General features: G+C 47.9%; 2 protein-coding genes and 1 long non-coding RNA gene across 4 annotated transcripts; 2 read left to right on the top strand and 1 right to left on the bottom strand.

Moving 5' to 3' along the window:
• The first annotated feature begins 4,414 nt into the window (after positions 1–4,414).
• On the top strand, positions 4,415–6,033 carry trh (thyrotropin-releasing hormone). The gene is made up of 3 exons (XM_061809854.1): positions 4,415–4,546; positions 4,640–4,842; positions 5,349–6,033. Exons 1-3 carry the CDS (start codon positions 4,440–4,442, stop codon positions 5,906–5,908), a joined length of 870 nt encoding a protein of 289 aa, XP_061665838.1. The 5' UTR covers positions 4,415–4,439; the 3' UTR covers positions 5,909–6,033.
• Positions 4,797–7,322, bottom strand: LOC133495344 (uncharacterized). The gene is made up of 3 exons (XR_009793547.1): positions 7,270–7,322; positions 7,087–7,146; positions 4,797–4,852 (listed from the first exon to the last, which is right to left on the bottom strand). It is a non-coding gene; the product is annotated as an uncharacterized LOC133495344 (long non-coding RNA).
• A 1,176-nt stretch (positions 7,323–8,498) lies between these two features.
• LOC133514201 (rabenosyn-5) lies at positions 8,499–18,744 on the top strand. 2 transcript variants are annotated; one of them, XM_061845698.1, is made up of 12 exons: positions 8,499–8,552; positions 9,264–9,517; positions 11,760–11,894; positions 11,966–12,066; positions 12,150–12,195; positions 12,261–12,422; positions 14,132–14,376; positions 15,300–15,370; positions 15,447–15,533; positions 15,601–15,703; positions 16,050–16,154; positions 16,825–18,744. In XM_061845698.1, the coding sequence occupies exons 2-12, from the start codon at positions 9,352–9,354 to the stop codon at positions 17,839–17,841; spliced, it is 2,238 nt and encodes a 745-aa protein (XP_061701682.1). In that variant the 5' UTR covers positions 8,499–8,552; positions 9,264–9,351; the 3' UTR covers positions 17,842–18,744. The 2 variants fall into 2 exon arrangements, with proteins under 2 accessions (XP_061701682.1, XP_061701672.1); XM_061845688.1 differs by lacking the exon at positions 8,499–8,552 and adding an exon at positions 8,588–8,976.
• The last annotated feature ends 1,655 nt before the right edge of the window (positions 18,745–20,399 follow it).

Below are 20,399 nucleotides of genomic sequence, written 5' to 3' on the forward strand. Positions count from 1 at the left end.
CGAATTCTGTCGTCATTTTTATGGCTAAGATTCTGGTCAAAAAATGTTTCCCCTTGACAGGTGAACGACGACGTCGTCGGCATCTCACTTGCAGTGCCGCCGGCAGACGTGACGCCGGTTTCTGCGCTGACCACAAGCGCCGGCATGCCAACGTGACGACCGGCGACCTCGACTGTGTGAACGTTCCTCTTTAATCAGGGTGAAGGCTGAAGGAACACAGAAGCGCCTTGCGGGGTATGGATTGATAATCGGACTTCCTGTGGGACAGACGTGAGATGAAATGTGAAGAAAAATCGGCATGCAAAATTCCAATCTGCCACCGGGTGTGCGTGGCCGCGACCCGCTTTCATCCATCCGTCTACTTTCTGAGCCGCTTATCCTCACAAGGGTCCCGGCTGTGCCGGAGCTTTTCCCCGGCTGTCGTCGGGCTCGGAGGCGGGGTACGCCCTGGGCTGGTCGCCGGCCACTCACAATCACACCTCGGGGCAATTTAGTCTTTTTGTGCCCGGAGAAAAGCCACGCAGGCACGGGGAGAACATGCAAACTCCACACAGGCAGGGCCGGGATTCGAATCCCGGTCCTCGGAACTGTGAGGCTAACGCTCTAGCCGTGCAGCTAGCTTTGCGTGATGAAAAATTGGGAAAAATCAGTGTAGTGGCAGGAGGAATATAATATTTCTTTAAATTTATAAAATGGACTCAATGATAACTTCATAGAATTTTGGATGTAGTTTGAAGATATGAAAGGTGATCCAGTTCCTCTCTTATTTCCCCTCTCAGATTATAACTTTGCTGTGACACAAAGCAAATGAGTTTTTCGCTGAAAGAGTTTTTCCCACTTTTCAGCAGCAGCAGCAGACGTCCTGCTTGTGTTTTCTCCTCGCGTGCAATTTTAATCTCTCATTTTTCTCAAGGTGCTTGTCTGACTTCTTGGCTGGATGCTAAGAAGAAGCCGGAGAACCTGGACAGAACCCGCCCATGCGCGAGGAGAACGCGCAAACTCTACGTAGGACGTTCCAGAACCGAGATTCAAACATCTAAATCTCAGAACCGTGGGCCAGCTGTGCTAACCGCTCGTTGATTTAGGCCGAAAATGGCGACTCTTTGCCCAGGTAGGCGCCAAGGAACGGCTAGAGAAAGTTTGCCCGACTGTGACGTCACAGTTAAGACGGATTGTGTGACTCGGACTCGGTTGTGGCGTTTTAAACTTAATGGGTCAGCGGGCAGTCTTGAGACCTGCACTTGTAAAAGGCTCTTTTTCCATCCTATAAACTTTTACGCGCAACAGTGAATTTGAATTTTCAAAAAAAGTTCACGGCGGCAACAGATTCATCTGTCACTGCCCCCCCCCCCCTCCCACCCACCGCCAGGCCGAGGTTCCGTGTCGCTTTGTTGCCTCTTCTGTCTTCCCGCTGTCTGTTTGTCGTCTTCGAACAAGCCTCCGCTGTCACCGTGGCGACTGGATCTCGTCACTTCTGACCTTGTAGTGTATCAATTCCAAGGAGCTGTCAGACAACTAAATCTGCCGAGGAAACTTTGGATGTTTCTCCGCTCAAAACTTTCTGTTTTTCACTTCGAGGACGGATGTTTCCGTGCCAGTTTCTCGGGATTCCGCAAGAATCTCCCCGCATCCATCCAATTTCTATCGCATTTGTCCTCACGAGGGTCGCAGGTGTCCAGGGCTCTCTGCCAGTTGACCTTCTGTCCAGAGGTGGGCGACAACCTGGACTGGTTCTTACTCAAATCTTTGTAGACAAGCAACCGTATTTGCCCTCACGTTCACACCTAGGGGCAATTTAGAATCCTCACTGAAGTAACGATGAATGGATCGTCACAGGACTCACAAAGACATAAGCCTTCTTTTCGCTACGGGGGAAAAGGTGGAGTTGCGCCACTAGGGAAGCAACAACAAATATTTGGAGCAGGATCAGATCTGGTAGCTGCAGTGTCATGGTCCTGCCGGTTCCTGTCCTGGCCGTGCCGGTCCCTGATCCGGCACGCACCTGCCGCAATCAGCAGAGGTGCACACCTGCGCCTCATCTCAAATGATCACCTCCCATTGATGTAGAACCACACTTACGGTCTGGCCTCTGCCAGATCGTTGCCTCGTGCCTCGTTCCCGATCTCCAGTGTACCAACCCTAAACTCCTATGCCTGACGACTTTGTTACTGCTGCTCCAGTCGACTGCCTGCCTGATCACCGACACTGGACTGAATAAAAACATTTCCCGAACTGCCTCTACGTCTCCTGAGTCGTGCATTTGGGTCCAACTACCTGTTCAAGTTGTGACACTGCAGAATATTTATATATTCAACAGGGGCTAACAGCAGTACATACAACATCAACAGATTTTACATCATTAACGTAAATCCTGTACGTCCAGACCACAGTTGATTATGAGAATTGGCTGTGGTGTTACAGGACTGCGTGTTTAAACGCACACATTAATTAAAACAAAGAATCTGTGGCCAGTCGACCCACAAACTATGTATGACGGATAATGCCAGGGGTACGTGTGACGTTTGAATTTAAAAAAAGATCAATAACACGTGACTTGTGACAGAAGAGTTTAAGGTGGAGGTGGGACTGCATCAGGGATCAGCTCTGAGCCCCTTCCTGATTGCTGTTGTTATGGATAGGCTGACAGACGAGGTTGGACTGGAATCCCCTTGAACCATGATGTTCGCAGAGGATATTGTGATATGCAGTGAAAGCAGGGAACAGGCAGGGGAACAATTAGAAAGATGGAGGCATGCACTGGAAAGGAGAGGAATGAAGATTAGCCAAAGTAAAACAGAATATAAGTGCGTGAATGAGAGGGGAAGGGGGGGGAAGAGTGAAGCTCCAGGGAGAAGAGATGGCGAGGGTGGATGGCTTCAAATATTTGAGGTCAACAATCCGGAGCGATGGTGAGTGCGGTAAGGAAGTGAAGAAACGGGTCCAAGCGGGTTGGAACAGCTGACGGAAGGTGTCTGGTGTGTTATGTGACAGAAGAGTCTCCGCTAGGATGAAGAAGGGCAAAGTTTAATCCGGCCATGATGGACGGATTAGAGACGGGTCATTTTATGCGGCCCACTTGGCATGCCCGTGATTGTTATTGTCAAACCAACATTGTTTCCATTCCAACTACCAGTGACAAATTGCTTGTCGATTTGATTCTGATTCTCGTTGTCATTGCGTTGCATCTTCTGATCGTATCTTCTGACTCCTGTGATTTGAATATTCTTGCCACCTTTTCAGTTTGTTTTGTAAAGTCTCAAAGGTTAGAACTATAAAAATGGGTGCAATGGGTGGGTTCAATCCCGGACCCGCCTGTGGGGAGTTTGCATGTTCCTCCGCGTGCCTGCCTGGGTTTCCTCCAGGTGGGTACACCCTGAACTGGTCGCCAGCTATTACAGATGCACATAGAGACAGACAGCAGTCGCACCCTCAATCACACCTAGGGGCAATTCAGAGTCTCCAATTAAGGAGCCAATCCCGGACCCGCCTGTGTGGAGTTTCCCTGTTCTCCCCGTGCCTGCGTGGGTTTTCTCCGGGCAGTTTCCTCCCACATCCCAAAAACATGCAACATCAATGGGACACTCTAAATTGCCCCTAGGTGTGATCGGGAATGCGACTGTTTGTCTCCAATGTGCCCTGCGATTGGCTGGCGACCAGTTCAGGGTGTGCCCCGCCTCCTGCCCGTTGACCGGTGGGATTGGCTACAGCACTCCCTGCGACCCTTGTGAGGATAAGCGGCCAAGAAAATGGATGGATGGACTTTTTATTTTAAGTCTGGGTTCGCTCCTTTATGCGCCACAGAGAAGTAGGGAAAAAAAAAAAAACCGTGTTTGCGTTTTAAATAAACCTTCAGCGAAAGCAAACCGGGAAGCTTTCGGCCACACCACGTACGGCACAGTGGAGACGTTCCACATGTTCACGCATTCAAAGGAAATCATTTACTTCGTTTACTTGCGCTCGGACGTGGATAAACTTTGGAAAAATGTCGCCATTGGATGGATGAACTGTACCTGTGCAGCAATTCTCTAGCGTTGAGCACCACACAGTGGGAATCACTCACACACTTGGTAGTACTAAAGTCTGATTTTCGCCAGCCAATCAGCAAAGAAAAAGACGGTAAACTGCGGAACAAAACAGAAAAAAAACATTTCTAAATAATACTAATAATCGAGAAGGCTGTTTTTTTGGGGTGAATTTCCATGTATTTCATTGAGGACTTCATAAAGTTGAACACGATCACATCCAACTCGGAGTTCAAACTGTCCAAATGACGGCTCACTTTAACTGGCTTGTTTTTCCCAAAAGCCCCAGTTGTCGATATGCCCTCCGGGACGAACCCCCACCCGATGACACCAACCGGGACCGCAGAAGGATCCCGAAGGAGGATTCCAGCGGGAGCGTGACGACACGGATCATCGGCTATAAAAAGATGAGAGCCGATGTTGTGCGCGCAGATAGAAATCGGCCTTACCGGTCGGTCAGCGAGCAGCACTTTTGGAAGGCCCGGAGCAAAGCGATCGCCGCCGACCACTTCAAGAGGACTGAGGTGAGATGACCTTTCTTTCCTTACGACATCTTTGCACCGTACATTTCTTCACGTGCCGCGTGGAAAGTCTTCATTTGTCGGGACTTGCCTCAGGGAGACCACCATGAAGGCGACGTGCGTGTTCCTGCTGGTCTCGCTCTTGGTCTGCGACTGGGGGACGACGTGCCGGGCGCGCGGCGTCTTCGCCGAGGACGCGCCGGACCCGGCGGCCGCCGACGACCTCCTCCTGCGGAGAGCCGAGAGCCTCCTGCTGCGGTCCATCCTGAGGAAGATGCGAGCCGAAGACCGCGACACTGGTGAGCAAATCTTGGAACGGAATCAGAAGGAATAAAATAGCACGGAAGATTAATTTCACACTGAGATGTGAAATGTTGAAGTTGTTCTAAAAAAAAAAAAAAAAAATGGAAAGCAGAACATCGGAAAAATTGTAGATCTAAATTGCACCAAATTCTTATATTAATAATTATTCGGGGGCGGGGATCAAACTTAGCACAGAGAAGAATGATGAATGAGAAAAAAAATGGAATTTATGTATAAAAATATATACTACATTGTATATGCAATTTCAGACAGAGAGGAAAATATTCGACCACGTCTTCCATTGATAGTGAATTAATTTTGACATGAATCTCAAACTTTGGAATGTCAAAGAATTTCCTCCTTCCTTGATAAATTGTGAAATTTAAAACGCCCAAGATGTCCGCACTGTGCACGATTAATCATAGTTTTATTTTATCCATGTATTTATTTAAAGCAAGTGAACAAAATCGTGACTTTTATTTCCCCTGGTCGACCCTCGCAGAAGGACCCTCGCCCCAGACGGAATGGGTGACAAAGCGGCAGCATCCGGGCAAGAGGTACCGCGAGGATTTGGACCAAGAAGATGAGGCCGATGGGGAGTTCTTGCCCGGTGTCGAAAGGAGGCAGCACCCGGGCAGGCGCGCCACGACCGGGCACCTTTCCGACCTCCCCGCGATCGTCGCGCAGGGCGAGCTTGCCAAGCGGCAGCACCCGGGGAAGCGCGACTCGGCGCTGCGCGGCCGGCGGCAGCATCCCGGTAAGCGACAACCGGAGGAGGAGGAGGAGGAGGAGGACGACGACGACGACGACGACGACGAGGAGGAGGAGGAGGAGGACCGGGGAGATGGGGACCTCCCGGAACTGGATAAACGCCAGCACCCCGGCAAGCGCCTTTGGGATCGCCCGCAAGTGGCCACGACGAGTCCATGCGAAGACGTCTCGGACCTTGTGACGTGTGCCGAAAGCAACCTGCTGCTGCTGCAGTTTTTAGACGACATCGACAAGAGGCAACACCCGGGCAAAAGGTTCGCGCCGGCGGACGACGACGTTTTCGAGGACTGAGCGGGAGAACGCGTTAGGTCAGAGCCAAATTCGTTCCGTTGTAAACATAACTGTGTGATTACTCGTCATTAAAATGAACTTTGAAAAAAAAGATACATTGATTTAGTGTGCATGAGTAAAAGAAACAATATCAATCCAGTGTTCTTCGATTATTTTCTGCATTATCATAACTAGAAGGCAATTGTAGTTTGTCCAAGTTTATTTTTAAACTGATGCGTTTCAAATTGGAATGCCATCAATGCCCTGTAAATAAATGAACAAACAAACATAAATACATCAATTTTCTTGGCCGCTTATCCTCACAACGTTTGTGGGAGTGCTGGAGCCTATCCTGGCTGTCAGTGGGCAGGAGGCGCGGTACACCCTGAACGAGTTGCCGGCCAATCGCAGGGCAGATAGAGACGGACAACAGCCGCACCTGTAGTCACACCTATGGGCAATTTAGAGTGTCCAATTAATTAATTTTGCATGTTTTTTTTTTTTTGGGGGGGGGGGATGTGGGAGGAAACCGGAGTGCCCCACACAGGCGGGTACGGGATCGAACCTGGGACATCAGAACTGTGAGGCCGACGCTTTCCAGCTTCGCCTGTGTGGAGTTTACATGTTCTCCCCGTACCTGTGTGGGTTTTCTCCGGGTGCTCCTCCCACATCCCCCCCCCCAAAAAAAAAAAACACACAACAGTAATCGGACACTCTAAATTGCCCATAGGTGTGATTGTGAATGTGGCTGCTTGCCCCTATGTGCCCTGCGATTGGCTGGCGACCAGTTCAGGGTGTAACCCCGCCTCCTGCCCTTTGACAGCTGGGATAGGCTCCCGCACTCCCCGTGACCCTTGTGAGGATAAGCGGCCAAGAAAATGGAAGGATGGATAAATAAATGCAGCAAGTGCGGGCATTGCTCGGAGCCTTTTAAACATCCCGAAAAGTCAATAGCAGCTGCACTTGGATCACTATGCAAATGAGCCATCAAACGCTAAAGGGCATGCCTGCCATGAGCAAGGCATGGCCAAGAGGGGCGTGGCCAGACCACTGCTCTGGACACCGGTCACGGTCTGTAATTAGACAGGCATTTAAGTTTTTCTCAGCAGTCCGTTCTGTCATGAACCTCCGGTGCGGGGGGGCCGACCCAAATGGAGGACATCGAGGCGGCGGAACAATGTTCACTGTGGTTTAATTACCGGAAACTGGGTCATACACGGTGGAGCAGTCCGACAAGGCAGAGGAACAGAAACGCAGGGCTAGACGGGATCCAAAAGACACGCAGCAAGGTCCGATGACTATGGGGAAAACTGACGAACTCAACAGAACAGGATCAAACAAAAGAGCACAGAATCGCTGCGATTAGGGTTACTCTAACTTACGCGTCGAAGCAAAGAGTCCCACAGGCAGCGAATGCAACTCACTAACGCAAGGCAACGAACTGGCAAACCCCAGTGACAAAAACTCCAACTTAAATGCCCGTCTAATTACAGTTCGGATGTGAAACAGCTGTGACCGGTGACAGGCGTCACCGCCCCAGAGCAGTGGCCTGGCCACGCCCCTCCGGGCAGTGGCCCTGCCTTGCTCATGACGATGCCCAATAATGCAATTCCCGACAATTTCTCAACTAATCTTGCATGTTTTTTGGGGTGCGTGTTATGTTCTCTGCCAACAAACCAGTGCGACAGTTATGGAAAATGAAACAATGTCAACAGCAAAATCTCAACACAATACTGTGTGGCTAAAGCTACAAATGAGCATAATTTAACTACCCGTGATTGACGGCTAATCAGACCACTTTGTGAGGATAAGCTGCATGCAGTTTCTGAAGCAAGGCACGTGCAAATGTTACATTAAAAATAAAAAAATCACCACACATCACCAAACAAAAATCTCAGCAAAATAGTTGAGAGCATACTGTATATTTGCACAGTTGAACAAATTTAATAAATTCAAATAATTTCTGAAATTAGCTCAATTGTTGGCAGGGTGGGAGGAAGCAATTAGACTGAATAGACAACATTTAACGTATTACATATACATTAAATATCGGCGTTGTGCCTTCTCCGCACGTTTTGTTTTCATGCATGCCAGCGGTGTCAACCATGAGGCTCGTGGGCCAAACGCACCCCATGACGGGGTTCAATCCGTACCGCAGGATGCATTTGAAATTGAAAAAAATACTTTGGAGTTGGAGATCATTTGGATCATTATCAGAGCCCTGCGATTGGCTGGCAACCTGCCTGAAGATAGCTGGGATAGGCTCCAGTACTCCAGTGATCTTTGTGAGGATAATCAGCTCAGGAAAAAAGGATGGATGGATGGATTATGCTAATGTAAAAAAAAAAAAGTGCAGATCTTGAAAAAATTATGTAATTCTAAGAGCAATACAATGTGGGCAGCATGGTGGATGACTGGTGAGAGGGTGTGCCTCACAGTTATGAGGACCAGGTTTAAATCCTGGCCCCTCTTTGTGTGACTTTTGCATGTTCTCCCCGTACCTGCGTGAATTTGTGAAGTTTGTCTCCGCTAACTTTCCGTACTTCAGTGTGTCACACGACCAGGCAGGCAGGCACGTAGTTATAAATAATGGTTAGAATCGACCCGCCCCTTTTTTTTGCGTGCTTAGAGCAATGCAATTCTAACGGGGCAAAAAGTGGGCAAGGTTAGTGGTTGGAGACGCCAATTAAACCATAACAATATTTTTTATAAATTTTGCTGCATGCGGTTGCAGACAAAGACATACAATAAACACAGGAAAACTGTGAATTACTTTTTTATAAGCGAGAAAGTCATAATAATTCTTGCCCATAAATGTTCTTTATTAATATCATCCACTTTAACGTTGATTAAAAAAAGTTAACCTCGTAAAAATAAATGAAGAAATGAGCAAGTTATTACTTATTTTAAAAATACATGTATTGCTCTTGATGTGAATGTTACCCCTACCAACATGGCCACTGCGTAGGCACGTCACGTAGCCAGTTTGCTAGCTCGTTTCTATTGAAAACTGTGGGCAGGCAAGCTTGCTCCAGCTCGAGCTGTCTCGTTGTCAAATTGACCCGAAACGCTTTCTGTGTGCTTAAAATGTAAGTATGGAACGTTTGACAGTGACGATTTGTCTGTGCTTTTGTCTTTGGTTGTTTGCTAGGCCGAAAGCGAAGGTTAGGGAGGCCCGTGGTTAGCATCTCCTAGCTAACGTCGGACTCGGCTAGCGTCGCTAACATTAGCTCCATCTTAAGACAACCGTGACCGGTAGATTTTGGTTTTAGTTGGGTAAAATAAATGTAATGTGGGCCCATTTTCATAGCGGGCTCGCTTCTAGAGCATTGTCATGTACTTTTGCATTCAAACACGTTTTGCCTGCCGCCCCCAGGGTGACGGCATCGCAAACATGGTCGGCTTTCCTCTCACCGCCGGCGTGACACTTGTAGGAACGCAGCGGGATCGGGCCACATCGCGTCATGGCCGCTAGCGGCTATCCGAGCCCTTTTGAAGGCACGGGTGAGGTGAAGGAGGGCTTCCTTTGCCCGCTTTGCCTCAAGGACCTGCAGTCGTTCTACCAACTCCAAGAGCACTATGAAGACGAGCATTCTGGGGAGGACCGCCACGTTCGGGGGCAGCTGAAAAGTAGGACCGTTCATCGTTCATCTTCTTCAGGGGTCATGGCTGGGCGTGAGCCGACCCCAGCTGACTCGGGGCGAAAGGCGGACGGCACCGTGTACCGATCGCAGAGCGCATAATAACGACTGGTCTTTCAGAATCAGTTTTAACGGCCAAGTGTGTCAAAACACACAAGGAATTTTTCCCCGGCAGTCGGTGCACGCAACATCCACGCTGTCACTGAGCAGGAAGTTGAACCCACGGCGCCTGACTGCACTCGTGTCACGCCAGTGGACCTCGACACCCTCAGTGACCCTGAATAAATGAAACGAAAGCTGAGTTCAGGGAGGCGGGGTGGTTTGGTATAGTGGTTAGCACATCCGCATTACAGTTGTGAAGATTTGGGATTGAGTCTCTGCCCAAGACCCCGTGTGGATTTGTTCAAACAACCAGTTGTGTGATAAATTCAGTAAAACTGATGTACATTTCTTGGTTTGAAATGGAACGATCCATCTATCCATCCATCTTTCCATTATCTACCGCTTTTCCGGGTCGGGTCACGGGGAAATAGCTTCAGCAGGGGTACCCAGACTTCCCTTTCCCCAGTCACTTTTTCCAGCTCTTCCGGAGAAATCCCGAGGCGTTCCCAAGCTAGCCGAGAGACATTGTCTCTCCAGTGTGTCCTGGGTCATCCCTGGGGTCTCTAACCCTTCAGCAGGGATACCCAGACTCCCCTTTCCCCAGCCACTTCTTCCGGCTCTTCCGGAGGGATCCCGAGGCGTTCGCAAGCTAGCCGAAAGACGTAGTCTCTCCAGCATGTCCTGGGTCGTCCTCGGGATCAGTTTCCAGTGGGACGTGCCCGGAAAACCTCTCTAGGGAGGCGTCCGGGAGGCATCCGAATCAGATGCCCCAGCCACCTCATCTGGCTTCTCTCAATGCGGAGGAGTAGTGGCTAAACACTGAGGCCGTCCCGGATGACCAAGCATAATAAATTCCTTTTTGTGTCTTGTAGCATACATAATCAACAAAGCTGATTCTGATAAGGGCGCACCGTGTGACACTAATAGGATTAGTGTTGTAGGAAAATGATGGCTAGACACTAAACCAATTAAGCACTTATGTAATAGGATGAATGAATTGCCAAAAGAATTTTACCGAGCCAAGTTTAAGAGAAACTTCTAAATTACTGTATCCCATCTCTGCTCCTTGGAGATGATGTGGGTCTGTTGGCTTCATCAAGCAGTGATCTCCGGCTCTCACTGGAGCGATTCGCGGCCGGGATGAGCATCAGCACCTCCAAATCCGAGACAACGGTCCTCAATTGGAAAAGGGTGGTGTGCCCTCTCCGGGTCGGGGATGAGATCCTTCTCCAAGTGGAGGAGTTCAAGTATCTTGGGGTCTTGTTCTCGAGTGAGGGAAGAATGGAGCGCGAGATCGACGGACGGATCGGTGAAATGTCTGCAATTATGCGGATTTTGTATCGGTCCGTTGTGGTAAAGAGGAAGTTAAGTCGAGAGACGAAGCTCTCAACTTACCAGTTGATCTACGTTCCTCCCCTCACCGATGGGCACGAGCTGTGGGTCGCGACCAAAAGAACAAGATCCCGGGTACAAGCGGCCAAAATGAGTTTCCTCCGCAGGGTGTCCTGACTCTCCCTTAGAGAACGGGTGAGAAGCTCTGTCATCAGGGAGGGGCTCAGTGTCGAGCCGCTACTCCTCCGCATTGAGAGGATCCAGATGAGTTGGCTGGGTCATCTGATTCGGATGCCTCATGGACGCCTCCCTGGTGAGGTGTTCCAGGCATGTCCCACCTGAAAGAGACCCCGAGGACGACCCAGGACACACTGTAGAGACTGTCTCTCGGATGGCTTGGGAACGCCACAGGATCCCTCCGCTGGAAGAAGTGGTTGCGGAAAGGGATGTCTGGGTATCCCCGCTGAAGCTACTTCCCCCGCGACCCGACCCGGAAAAGCGGTATGTAATGGATGGATGGATGTTGATCATTCTTAGTTGGTTGGATTTTGGAAAGGAGTTGGCCATACTTTCCCCTAGCTGTCCTCCAGCTCGTCCACGAGTGCAAATGGAAGCTTGTTTGCATGTGCCCTGCGATCGACCCGGCCACCAGTTTATGGCGTACCCCGCTTCTGGCTTCAAGTCAGCCGGGGAGGCTCCAGCTCACCGGTGACCCTAATGAGGACGAGCGCTGTAGACTTTTCATGGAAGGCGCATGTACTGAAACGAGTGATTCCAAATTGTTTGCACGTGTGTAGGTCTGGTCCAGAAGGCAAAGAAAGCCAAAGACAAGTTTTTGAAACGGGATGGAGACGACAGACCAGACGCCGGCAGCTACGAGTCCTTCTACTACGGCGGAGTGGATCCGTACATGTGGGAGCCTCAGGAGCTGGGTGAGACTGGAAAAGTGAACCACGGTTGACGGAAATATCGCAAAGACATGACTGACGTCATTGTCTTGCAGGAGCGACGAGAAGCCACCTGGACCAGTTTAAGAGGCAGCGTGCCGCCAGGATTGATCACTATGTCATCGAGGTGAACAAGCTCATCATCAGACTCGAAAAGGTTTGCTTGAGACGCAATAAAACGGTCATTTACAAGTTATGATTTTAGCTATAAAAAACCAAAACAAACAATTGTCGTTTTAGCTGACATCCTTCGACAGGATCAACTCCGACGCGGCCAAAATCCGAGGTCGGTGGCAAACGGCGAGCCGCCCGTGCGGCGGCAGAATCACTTCACGTGTCCTTCCTCCACAGCCGTCGAGAAGTCGGTCGTGTCCTGGGTGAACGACTCCGACGTCCCTTTCTGTCCCGACTGCGGGAGCAAGTTCAACATCCGGAACCGACGGCACCACTGTCGCCTTTGCGGCTCCATCATGTGCCGGAAGTGCATGGACTTCGTCCCTTTGCCGCTTGCTCGTACGTACCGACTCCGAAAGTCTCATTGACGTGGTCTGCGCTCAGTGGTTTAGTTTTGGTTTAGACCTGGACTGCATCATACTTAAAGCGAGCGCTTCTGATTTTTTTTTTACATGAGAGGCCTCGGGTTGGGTTTTTGTTTACTTTGGAGCGCATGAGAGAACCCGCCAAGACAGATTGTTGTCATCGGTCGATAGTTCGATTGATACATCGATTAGGTTGTTGTAATTTGCACTTGTGTCCAACTACGCAGAATCACCGTAAGACATGTTTAAGATGTGACTGATTAATCAGCTGGCCGGACAATATTAGCCCTTTTCAAATCAGCAGAATTCGGCCAATTTTCAGCTGTTTTTTTTTTTTTTTTTTTTAAATTCTGGTGGTTTGGATTAACAATATGTCCAATAGGTCATGTCATATATACCGTAACTTGAAAATGTGACGTTAATCTTAATCCTCTCTCATTTAATGGTGTTTTGAGAAGATTTTTATCTGCAATCGCGGATTTTTCACGGGCGCCGCCATTTTGGTCGGTTGATCGGGAAGACGGAGGAATACTTCTGTACAGATTTGAACCTCTGGCTTTGAATAACGTTGAATGTTGAATATTCGAATGGTTCTTCGGACGGGAACGACATGGAGTCTGACGAGCGAGATCAGGTGACCGGTGTGACGGTCGGACCGCTGCCCCGTGCTGAAAAGTCTCCTTGTGATGAATGCGCATACGTAACTAACAGGGGAGGAACTCTTGAGTACGTAGCAGACGCTTACTGGGAAATCTCCCGGTCTCATAGTTCCCCTTCTTCTACATAGAGGGAGCTAACATACGTCATAACCTAACCTTAAAACAAAAGTTAATAAAAAAAAAAAACACATACCTATGTACGTTCGCTGTGCTCGTCTTTCTGAGACGTCCATAGCGAACATGAACACTCGGCGACACGTTGTCCAATGGCGCATGCATGGGGATGTTTCAGAATGGCCGGAAGTTTGCAAAATACACGCGCATGCGCATTACTCACAAGGAGACTTTGCACCACCGGAAGCGCTCAGACCGTCACACCGGCCACAAGCGAGCTCCAGCGGCCGGCGACGGGCCACAAGCGAGCCTTTGTTCGTCCGAAGAACCATCCAAAAATTCTACGTTAATTACAGCCACAGGTTCAAATCTGTACGGAAGTATTCCTCCGTCGTCCCAATCAGCCGATACTGCTATTTCTTCATCAGATGAGGATAAATCCGAGAAATCAGCGCTGGCCGTAATTGTTTCCCATCGTAATCGAGCCTTTGTTTGCGCGCCTATTACGTCACATCCGCGCACGTAGTTCATGTGACTCTCCAAAATGGCGGCACCCATGAAAATTCATAATTGCCGATTCAAAAAAAAAAAAAAAAAAAATCTTCTCAAAACACCGTTAAACGAGAGACGATTAACATCACATTTTCAAGATACAGTACATATGACATGACCTATTGGATACGTTGTTAATCCAAACTTCCGTCGGTTTAGTCATTTTCTGGTTTATCCCCCATTTCATTCTCATAGAAAGTTGCCTTGACTAAACTTTGACAATCCTCAGAATTTTGCAACCTTAAATTTATCAGATTGTGCATTATGCATGCGTTCAGTCCACTTTCATTATTTATTTATTTATTTGACAATGTACTCTTACTATACTTATTTTTTTTTTTTATATTTATACTGACAGAAAAACTCATCAACGGGACGCGCGAGGCTCTGAGCGTTCCCGGGAGCCGCAGTCAGTCCCAGTCTCCGAGCGGGATGGGGTCCAGGCGAGGCAGCCTGAGCAGCCTGAGCAGCGTCACGTCCCTGCTGGACGAGAAGGACGACGAGAGGATTCGCTGCTGTCGTCACTGCATGGACACGCTGCTGAAGAGGCAGCGCAAGTTGGAGGAGAAGGATTTTGTGCCCGATATAGTCAAGCTTTATGAGGTTGGTCTCAACAGTTTTTCCTCAAACTGGGCTTCCCCCAGCCGGAATTTGAAATCAATTGCTGGAGAACCCTTTGGAGAGTGTGTGTGTGTGTGTGGTGTGTGTGTGTGGGGGGGGGGGGGGAGATCGCAGTCCGTGTGCCCAAAAAAAAAGAAAAAGAAAAACTCAACCAATTACTTTTAAAAAGTCAGATATGATTGTACATATCACGTACGATAAAACATTCTTTATTGATATATGTATATCCATCTGTCCGTTGAATTTTATTCCCCCCCCCCCCCTCCCAACATACACTGTTAACTGAACCCACCCTGCCCGTGATGTCATCTCGTAATAATGGATAAATATTGGATACAGTTCAATTGACTTTGGTTGAATATGTAGAGCAAAGGTGTCAAACTCGAGGCCCGGGGGACAGATCTGGCCCGCCACGTGATTTTTATGTGGTCCGTGGTGGCAAATCAACTTCCGCGACTTTTTGTGACAATCTGTTCTAAACTTCTTAGACATGTATCATAATTGATTACATTTAGATGTTGTTAGCATTTTTGTGTAACCAAACGTGAACAATGGTTGAAAACGCATTAATTAGCATTGTGTTCTGACTCTAAAACTATTTCATAATTTTTTTTGGTGTAAGTCCGTGGCGGTTGAAGATTATTATGGTTTCACATGGATAACGCCCCTCTGAGGGAAACCAGAACTACAATCTGGCCCCCGCCAAAAATGAGTTTGACACCTCATATGTTCAAAAAGTAACAAATTCCCTTGTTTTTTAGCAGTGCACATTAAGCTGAATTGTTCTGACATAGAGAGCGTCCCGCCTTGGATCAAAAAGTTTTAGAAGCGCGGGTCTTTGGGTTCCATTCAATGTGGGCACCTAACTGTACTCCATCACACTTGTAAACTTTTCTTCCCATTAGAGGCTGAGACAGTGCATGGAGAAGGTGGACGAAAAAGCCCCAGAATACATCAGGATGGCCGAGTCGCTCAAGTAAGTCCCGTTTAGGCTCCATTTATGTCACAGATGTGCAACCTCGTCTCAATTGAATGAATTGTGATTTCCGTAGCGCCGGAGAGACGACGTACAATCTTGACACGGCGGGTGGACTTAGACTGGAAGTGCAGAAATACTACGAACTAATTGATGCTCTAAGGTAAACGTCCGTCTGTCCTACGGTGCAAAATTCTATCAGCGTGACGCCCGGCGTTCCTTTTTTTCAGCAAGAAGATTCTGACTTTGGGAATGAAAGACGAGCCGCAGCCGCATCCAAAGGTTCTCCAGCTGCAGAGGATGGTGCGCTACACGGCTACGCTTTTCGTTCAGGTAAGTCAAAGCTTCAAGCCGGGGCCTCTCAAACATTTCGGGATCACGGAGAACCGCTCGGAGGAATAACGTTTTCCCCATTTTGAAAAAGAGAAAAAAAAAAAATTGCTTTTTTTTTTTTTTTTTTTGGGGTCATGTTATGATAAGACAGACAACCTTTCCCTGGATAATTATCATTTCAAGAACAAAGACATTTTGTGATGTTAAAAGGTGGATTTAATGATAATTGTCAGACTTTTCCAAGACGAGTCGTTGTAAGTTGAAATAAAATCAGTTTAATTAAAAAAAATAAATTTCTTGTAATTTTACCCTATTCTGAAATAAATGTGTGTTGTCTTGGTTGTAGGAGAAGCTGCTTGGGCTCATGTCCTTACCAACCAAGGACAAATATGAAGACCTGAAAGAAAAGCGAAAACAGGAACAAGAGAAGAGACTCCAACAAGAGAGACTGGTGAGACGCCGAGGATCCCACTTCATGCCCGTTGTTGTCGTTATTGTTTATGCTAAATTTGAATAGTTTAGATGATTGACCTTGGAAATGTAGTCACGAGTTATCCCTTTTCAAAATGTAATTGTGTAACTGTTTTAATTAATCAAAGTAGTCTCATGAAATTTGATTAAGATTTCATAACATTGTGAGTGAATGCATCAAGTGGATTCAAATCATAGATTATTATTTTTGAATCAACCACAAATTACTTCTTTACACAAATGTAAAAAAAACAAAAAACTCTATACCATGTTGACTTGATGACAAATTTGCAAAATTTAGCTGCTGTCGCTTCATATGACATCAAGTGAATGTTCCATTAAAAAAAAAGTCCAAAATTATAAAGCTAAAGAAAAAAAGACCCCCCCCCCCCCCCCTCGAGCCTTCACCTTGTTGTAGTGGAGGGTTTTGTGCGTCACGTTGGTGGACGCCAACAATGAGAGATGCCATCACGCTAAAGAAGGAGTCCGATCGGGCATTTTTAGCCTGTCGGACTGTCTTGGGAACTGGATTGAAGTGGCTGGGGTAACAGAAATGTAATTTTAACTTTCATTTTAGTCAGTAATTTAATGGATTACAAATATGTCTTGAAATCTCGTTAGCTCTAATATTAAAATGAGGTTGTTCACAGGCAGCTCAGGAGTCCCAACGGAAACGTTCACCCGCCGGCACCAACGGTGAGCTACCCCAGGCCCCCCGACCACCTCGCGTGACCAAAGCTGGAGGCTGGCTGCCCTCCTCGGACCCTGGCCGTTCACGGGGCGACGCCATCGAGGACCCCCTCCTGCAGCAGATCGACAACATCCAGTCGTTCCTCCGGCAGGCGCGCGAGGCCCGCAGGGTGGACGAGGTGGCCATGCTCGAGGAGAACCTGCGGCAGCTGCAGGACGAGTACGACAGGCAGCAGACCGGCCTGGCCATCGCACTGTCGCAGAAGCTGCAGGAGGAGGAGAACTTGCGCCGCCTGGAGGAGAGCGAGCGCAGCGGTCCCGCCGGGCCGGCCGTTGCCCGGGAGGCCGCTTTAGAGGATAGTCGTCCTGGGGCTCATTTTCAAGAAGAGTCCTGCACTGAAGAGGATTTTACCTCCAAAAATGAAAGCTCTGCTGAGAACCAGGATGACGAGTCCCCTCCGAGGCTCAGAAGCTTAGGCGGCCAGGTTACGCCCCCGAGTGGGAATGGACACAAAAACCCATTCCTCGAAGAAGGCTCGACTCCTACCGAGGAAGATCCGTCTAATCCCTTCTCGGAGGACATCGAGAGGGAGCACAGAGAAGTGATCAATGGAAGAAAAGAATACTACAACCCTTTCGAGGAGGAGGAGGAGGACGACGACACGCAGGCTGACCGTGTTCCCGGCAACCCCTTCGAGGACGAGGAGGAGGCCGCCGCCGATGACACGAAAAGCAGCAGCTGCACCAACCCCTTCGCGGAGGATTCCAAAGCCGCCCCGTCCACCAATCCCTTCGACTGCGACGACGACAACGTGGACTTGATCGAGGAAGAACTGCTGCTGCAGCAGATCGACAACATCCGGGCCTACATTTTCGACGCCAAGCTCAGCGGGCGACCAGACGAAGTGGAGCTGCTGTCGGAAAACCTGAGAGAGCTGCAGCGCACCCTACGGGAGCAGAAGAGGGACCAGCAGTGAAGAGTCTCCCCCCACCTTCACGCATTTACCCGATATCCTTGACAACCGTCTTAAGACCTTTGTACTAGTGCGCCCTTTGTTCTCGCGAGTAAGACAATTCAACGTACTAGTAGGAACGTTTTAGCCTCCTCCGATGATCTTACACTAAATATTCTTGACATCCGGCTTCAGGTCCACGTACTAGTACAATCTTTGTCCTCACAAGTAAGAAAATCCAGTATTTGCGCGACTACTTCCGCATTCAGGAAAAAGCTTCTTCCGATTTTATGAGAACGGCAACATTGAAGATTTCACCAAAGAGCCACCCAAGATGACGATTTTCAATGTTTAGGCGACATTTGGTTACATATATCATTATATAGTTGTAGCCCTAAATGATGTGGATAGATTTAGCTTTTGTCCGAAGATCCCAATCAATTGTCATCAAAGCGAAATTGTTAGCGTAGCATACATAGAAAGTTAGCTAACGCGTTTTCTGGATTTCCTCATATGAATGACGAGGGCGCGCTAGGATCTGATATTAGTCAGTCAAAATTACTTGTAGGCACGAGATGTGAAACCTACATAGTTGTCCTACTAGTATGCAAAGATCGTTCTACTCGTGTGCACGAATGTTGTCGAAACAAAATGAAAGTGAGTTTTTCTACGAGCTCGCCAAGTTGTCTTAGTAGTGCGGGTGAGTGACTTAGGGTACTACTAAGCTGAAAGTACTAACGTCGCAAGAAAGAAACAGTGGTTTGACTAGTGCGCTCAATTATTTTACTTGTGAGGAAAAAGCGCGGACGAGTTGAAGCTGCCGGCTATCATGGGGAGGGCCAATAGGAGCCCCTTTAAAATCGGCCAAAATTGGTAAATTTTTCTTTTTTGCAAATTGTTTTTTTTTTTTTTTTTTCAACAAAATAAGACTAATAACATGAAAACAAACTACAAAAAAAATTGATGTTTAATACTAAAGAACAAACTCTTGTACAAGAGTTCAATGTTCTGCTTGTGTTTCAAATGTTGTAAGCATTAATGGACCAAAAAAATATGACTTGAATCACCACGTAATTTTTAAAAGGTTCAGATTTCGGAATTTTAAATATTCAATAATCAGCAATCGGGCCCTAATCAAGGATATGGAATAAAAGCTCTGATGGCTTTCCGTGAGCCGGCGGCACCACAGCGGATCGGCCGATCTCCGCGTCTTGCAGCCCTCGCTTGCTGAAAGGGAAAAATCAAATGATGCCACATTATTAGTTACTTGCACAATTCAGCTGTTTGAAGAGCACAGTTGGGAAAACGGACCCGCCGCTTCTTCTGTGCCACGTTGGGGGAGTTAAAGACGCACTACGACGACGGGTCGGCCACCGGAGCCGAAGATCCGAGACAAGTGGTGCGCCCGGAGGGATGCGATCGGCCCTGCAGTCCAAAATTGTACGAAGTTGCTTTGAACAAAAGTTGTGATGTCAAAAAACGATGTCAGTTTTCCAAGTCAGTGGTGTGGGTGGCGGGCAATATTTGTATCCTTCACGGCGGGCGCTGCTATTAATCCAAACGCGCACTCCTGTTTTTGGACATTTGGACAAGATGTTCACTGAGCAGTAAAAAAAAAAAAAAAAAAAAAAAGTGGGTCAATATCACTATGATGTGCCTTTGGTGGAAAAAATTGTGACGCCGTCTCGTAATCAAGTATTTGCACACGTGCCGATACAACAAGCTCACGTCGAAGGACTTTCCTAAATTTTAGAACCGTTTTAATTGGATTTATAAATGTCAATTTCTGCCGTCGACGGGTTCAATGATACTCAATCAATAACACTTTTACATTTTTACTGTACCCAGCAAGTGAGTTACTGCGTAAAACGAGTCATTTCGAGCGTGTCTTATCTTTTTCATATTGAATATTTCACTTCTCTTGGAGTCAGGGGGAAACCTCACACACTCAAAATGGCCGCTTTTCAGGGACCCCCGAAAGAAAATGACGTCATTGCCAAAGATAGCAACTTTTTCAGTACTTTGTATATAAAATTGCAGGCCCACGTGGGGATTAACCAACAGTATTGATTTGTGGAAAAAATGTAAAGTTTGGACATACGTTTCGGTCCTACGGCAGTGGTATGTCTCCCGTCGTCACGCGGTAACTGGCCCTTTAAAAAAAAATCCTTTGACTCTTGTCGCTCGGCAAAGGTCAGCCACATGCTCATCAATGCTAATGTTAGCAAAAAATGTCCGCTGTCGTCAGCTAGCTCGCGTATTTTGCTCGTCTGCCTCAACAAATATGGAAGAAGACTTGACTAATATGGATTTCAAACACCATAAAATCTACGTCGGGGGTGAAATGGGGAATTCTCAAAGGCACCTGATGCTGATATTGACTTATGAACGGATGCATGTATTAGCATCTGTCGTGTATTTTTCTTGTTTTTGTGCTGTGTGCGTAAAACGTCCAGCTGACAGCGGCCTTGCGTGCGTACTACTAGCTGCTTTTTGAACTGACGCATGCACACAAAATGAATGCCAGCGAGTATTATCACTGACTCACGAAATGTTTTTTTTTAGCTCTGCAAACGACTTGC

Source organism: Syngnathoides biaculeatus, chromosome 2, assembly GCF_019802595.1.
Source record: "Syngnathoides biaculeatus isolate LvHL_M chromosome 2, ASM1980259v1, whole genome shotgun sequence".
NCBI lineage: Eukaryota > Metazoa > Chordata > Actinopteri > Syngnathiformes > Syngnathidae > Syngnathoides > Syngnathoides biaculeatus.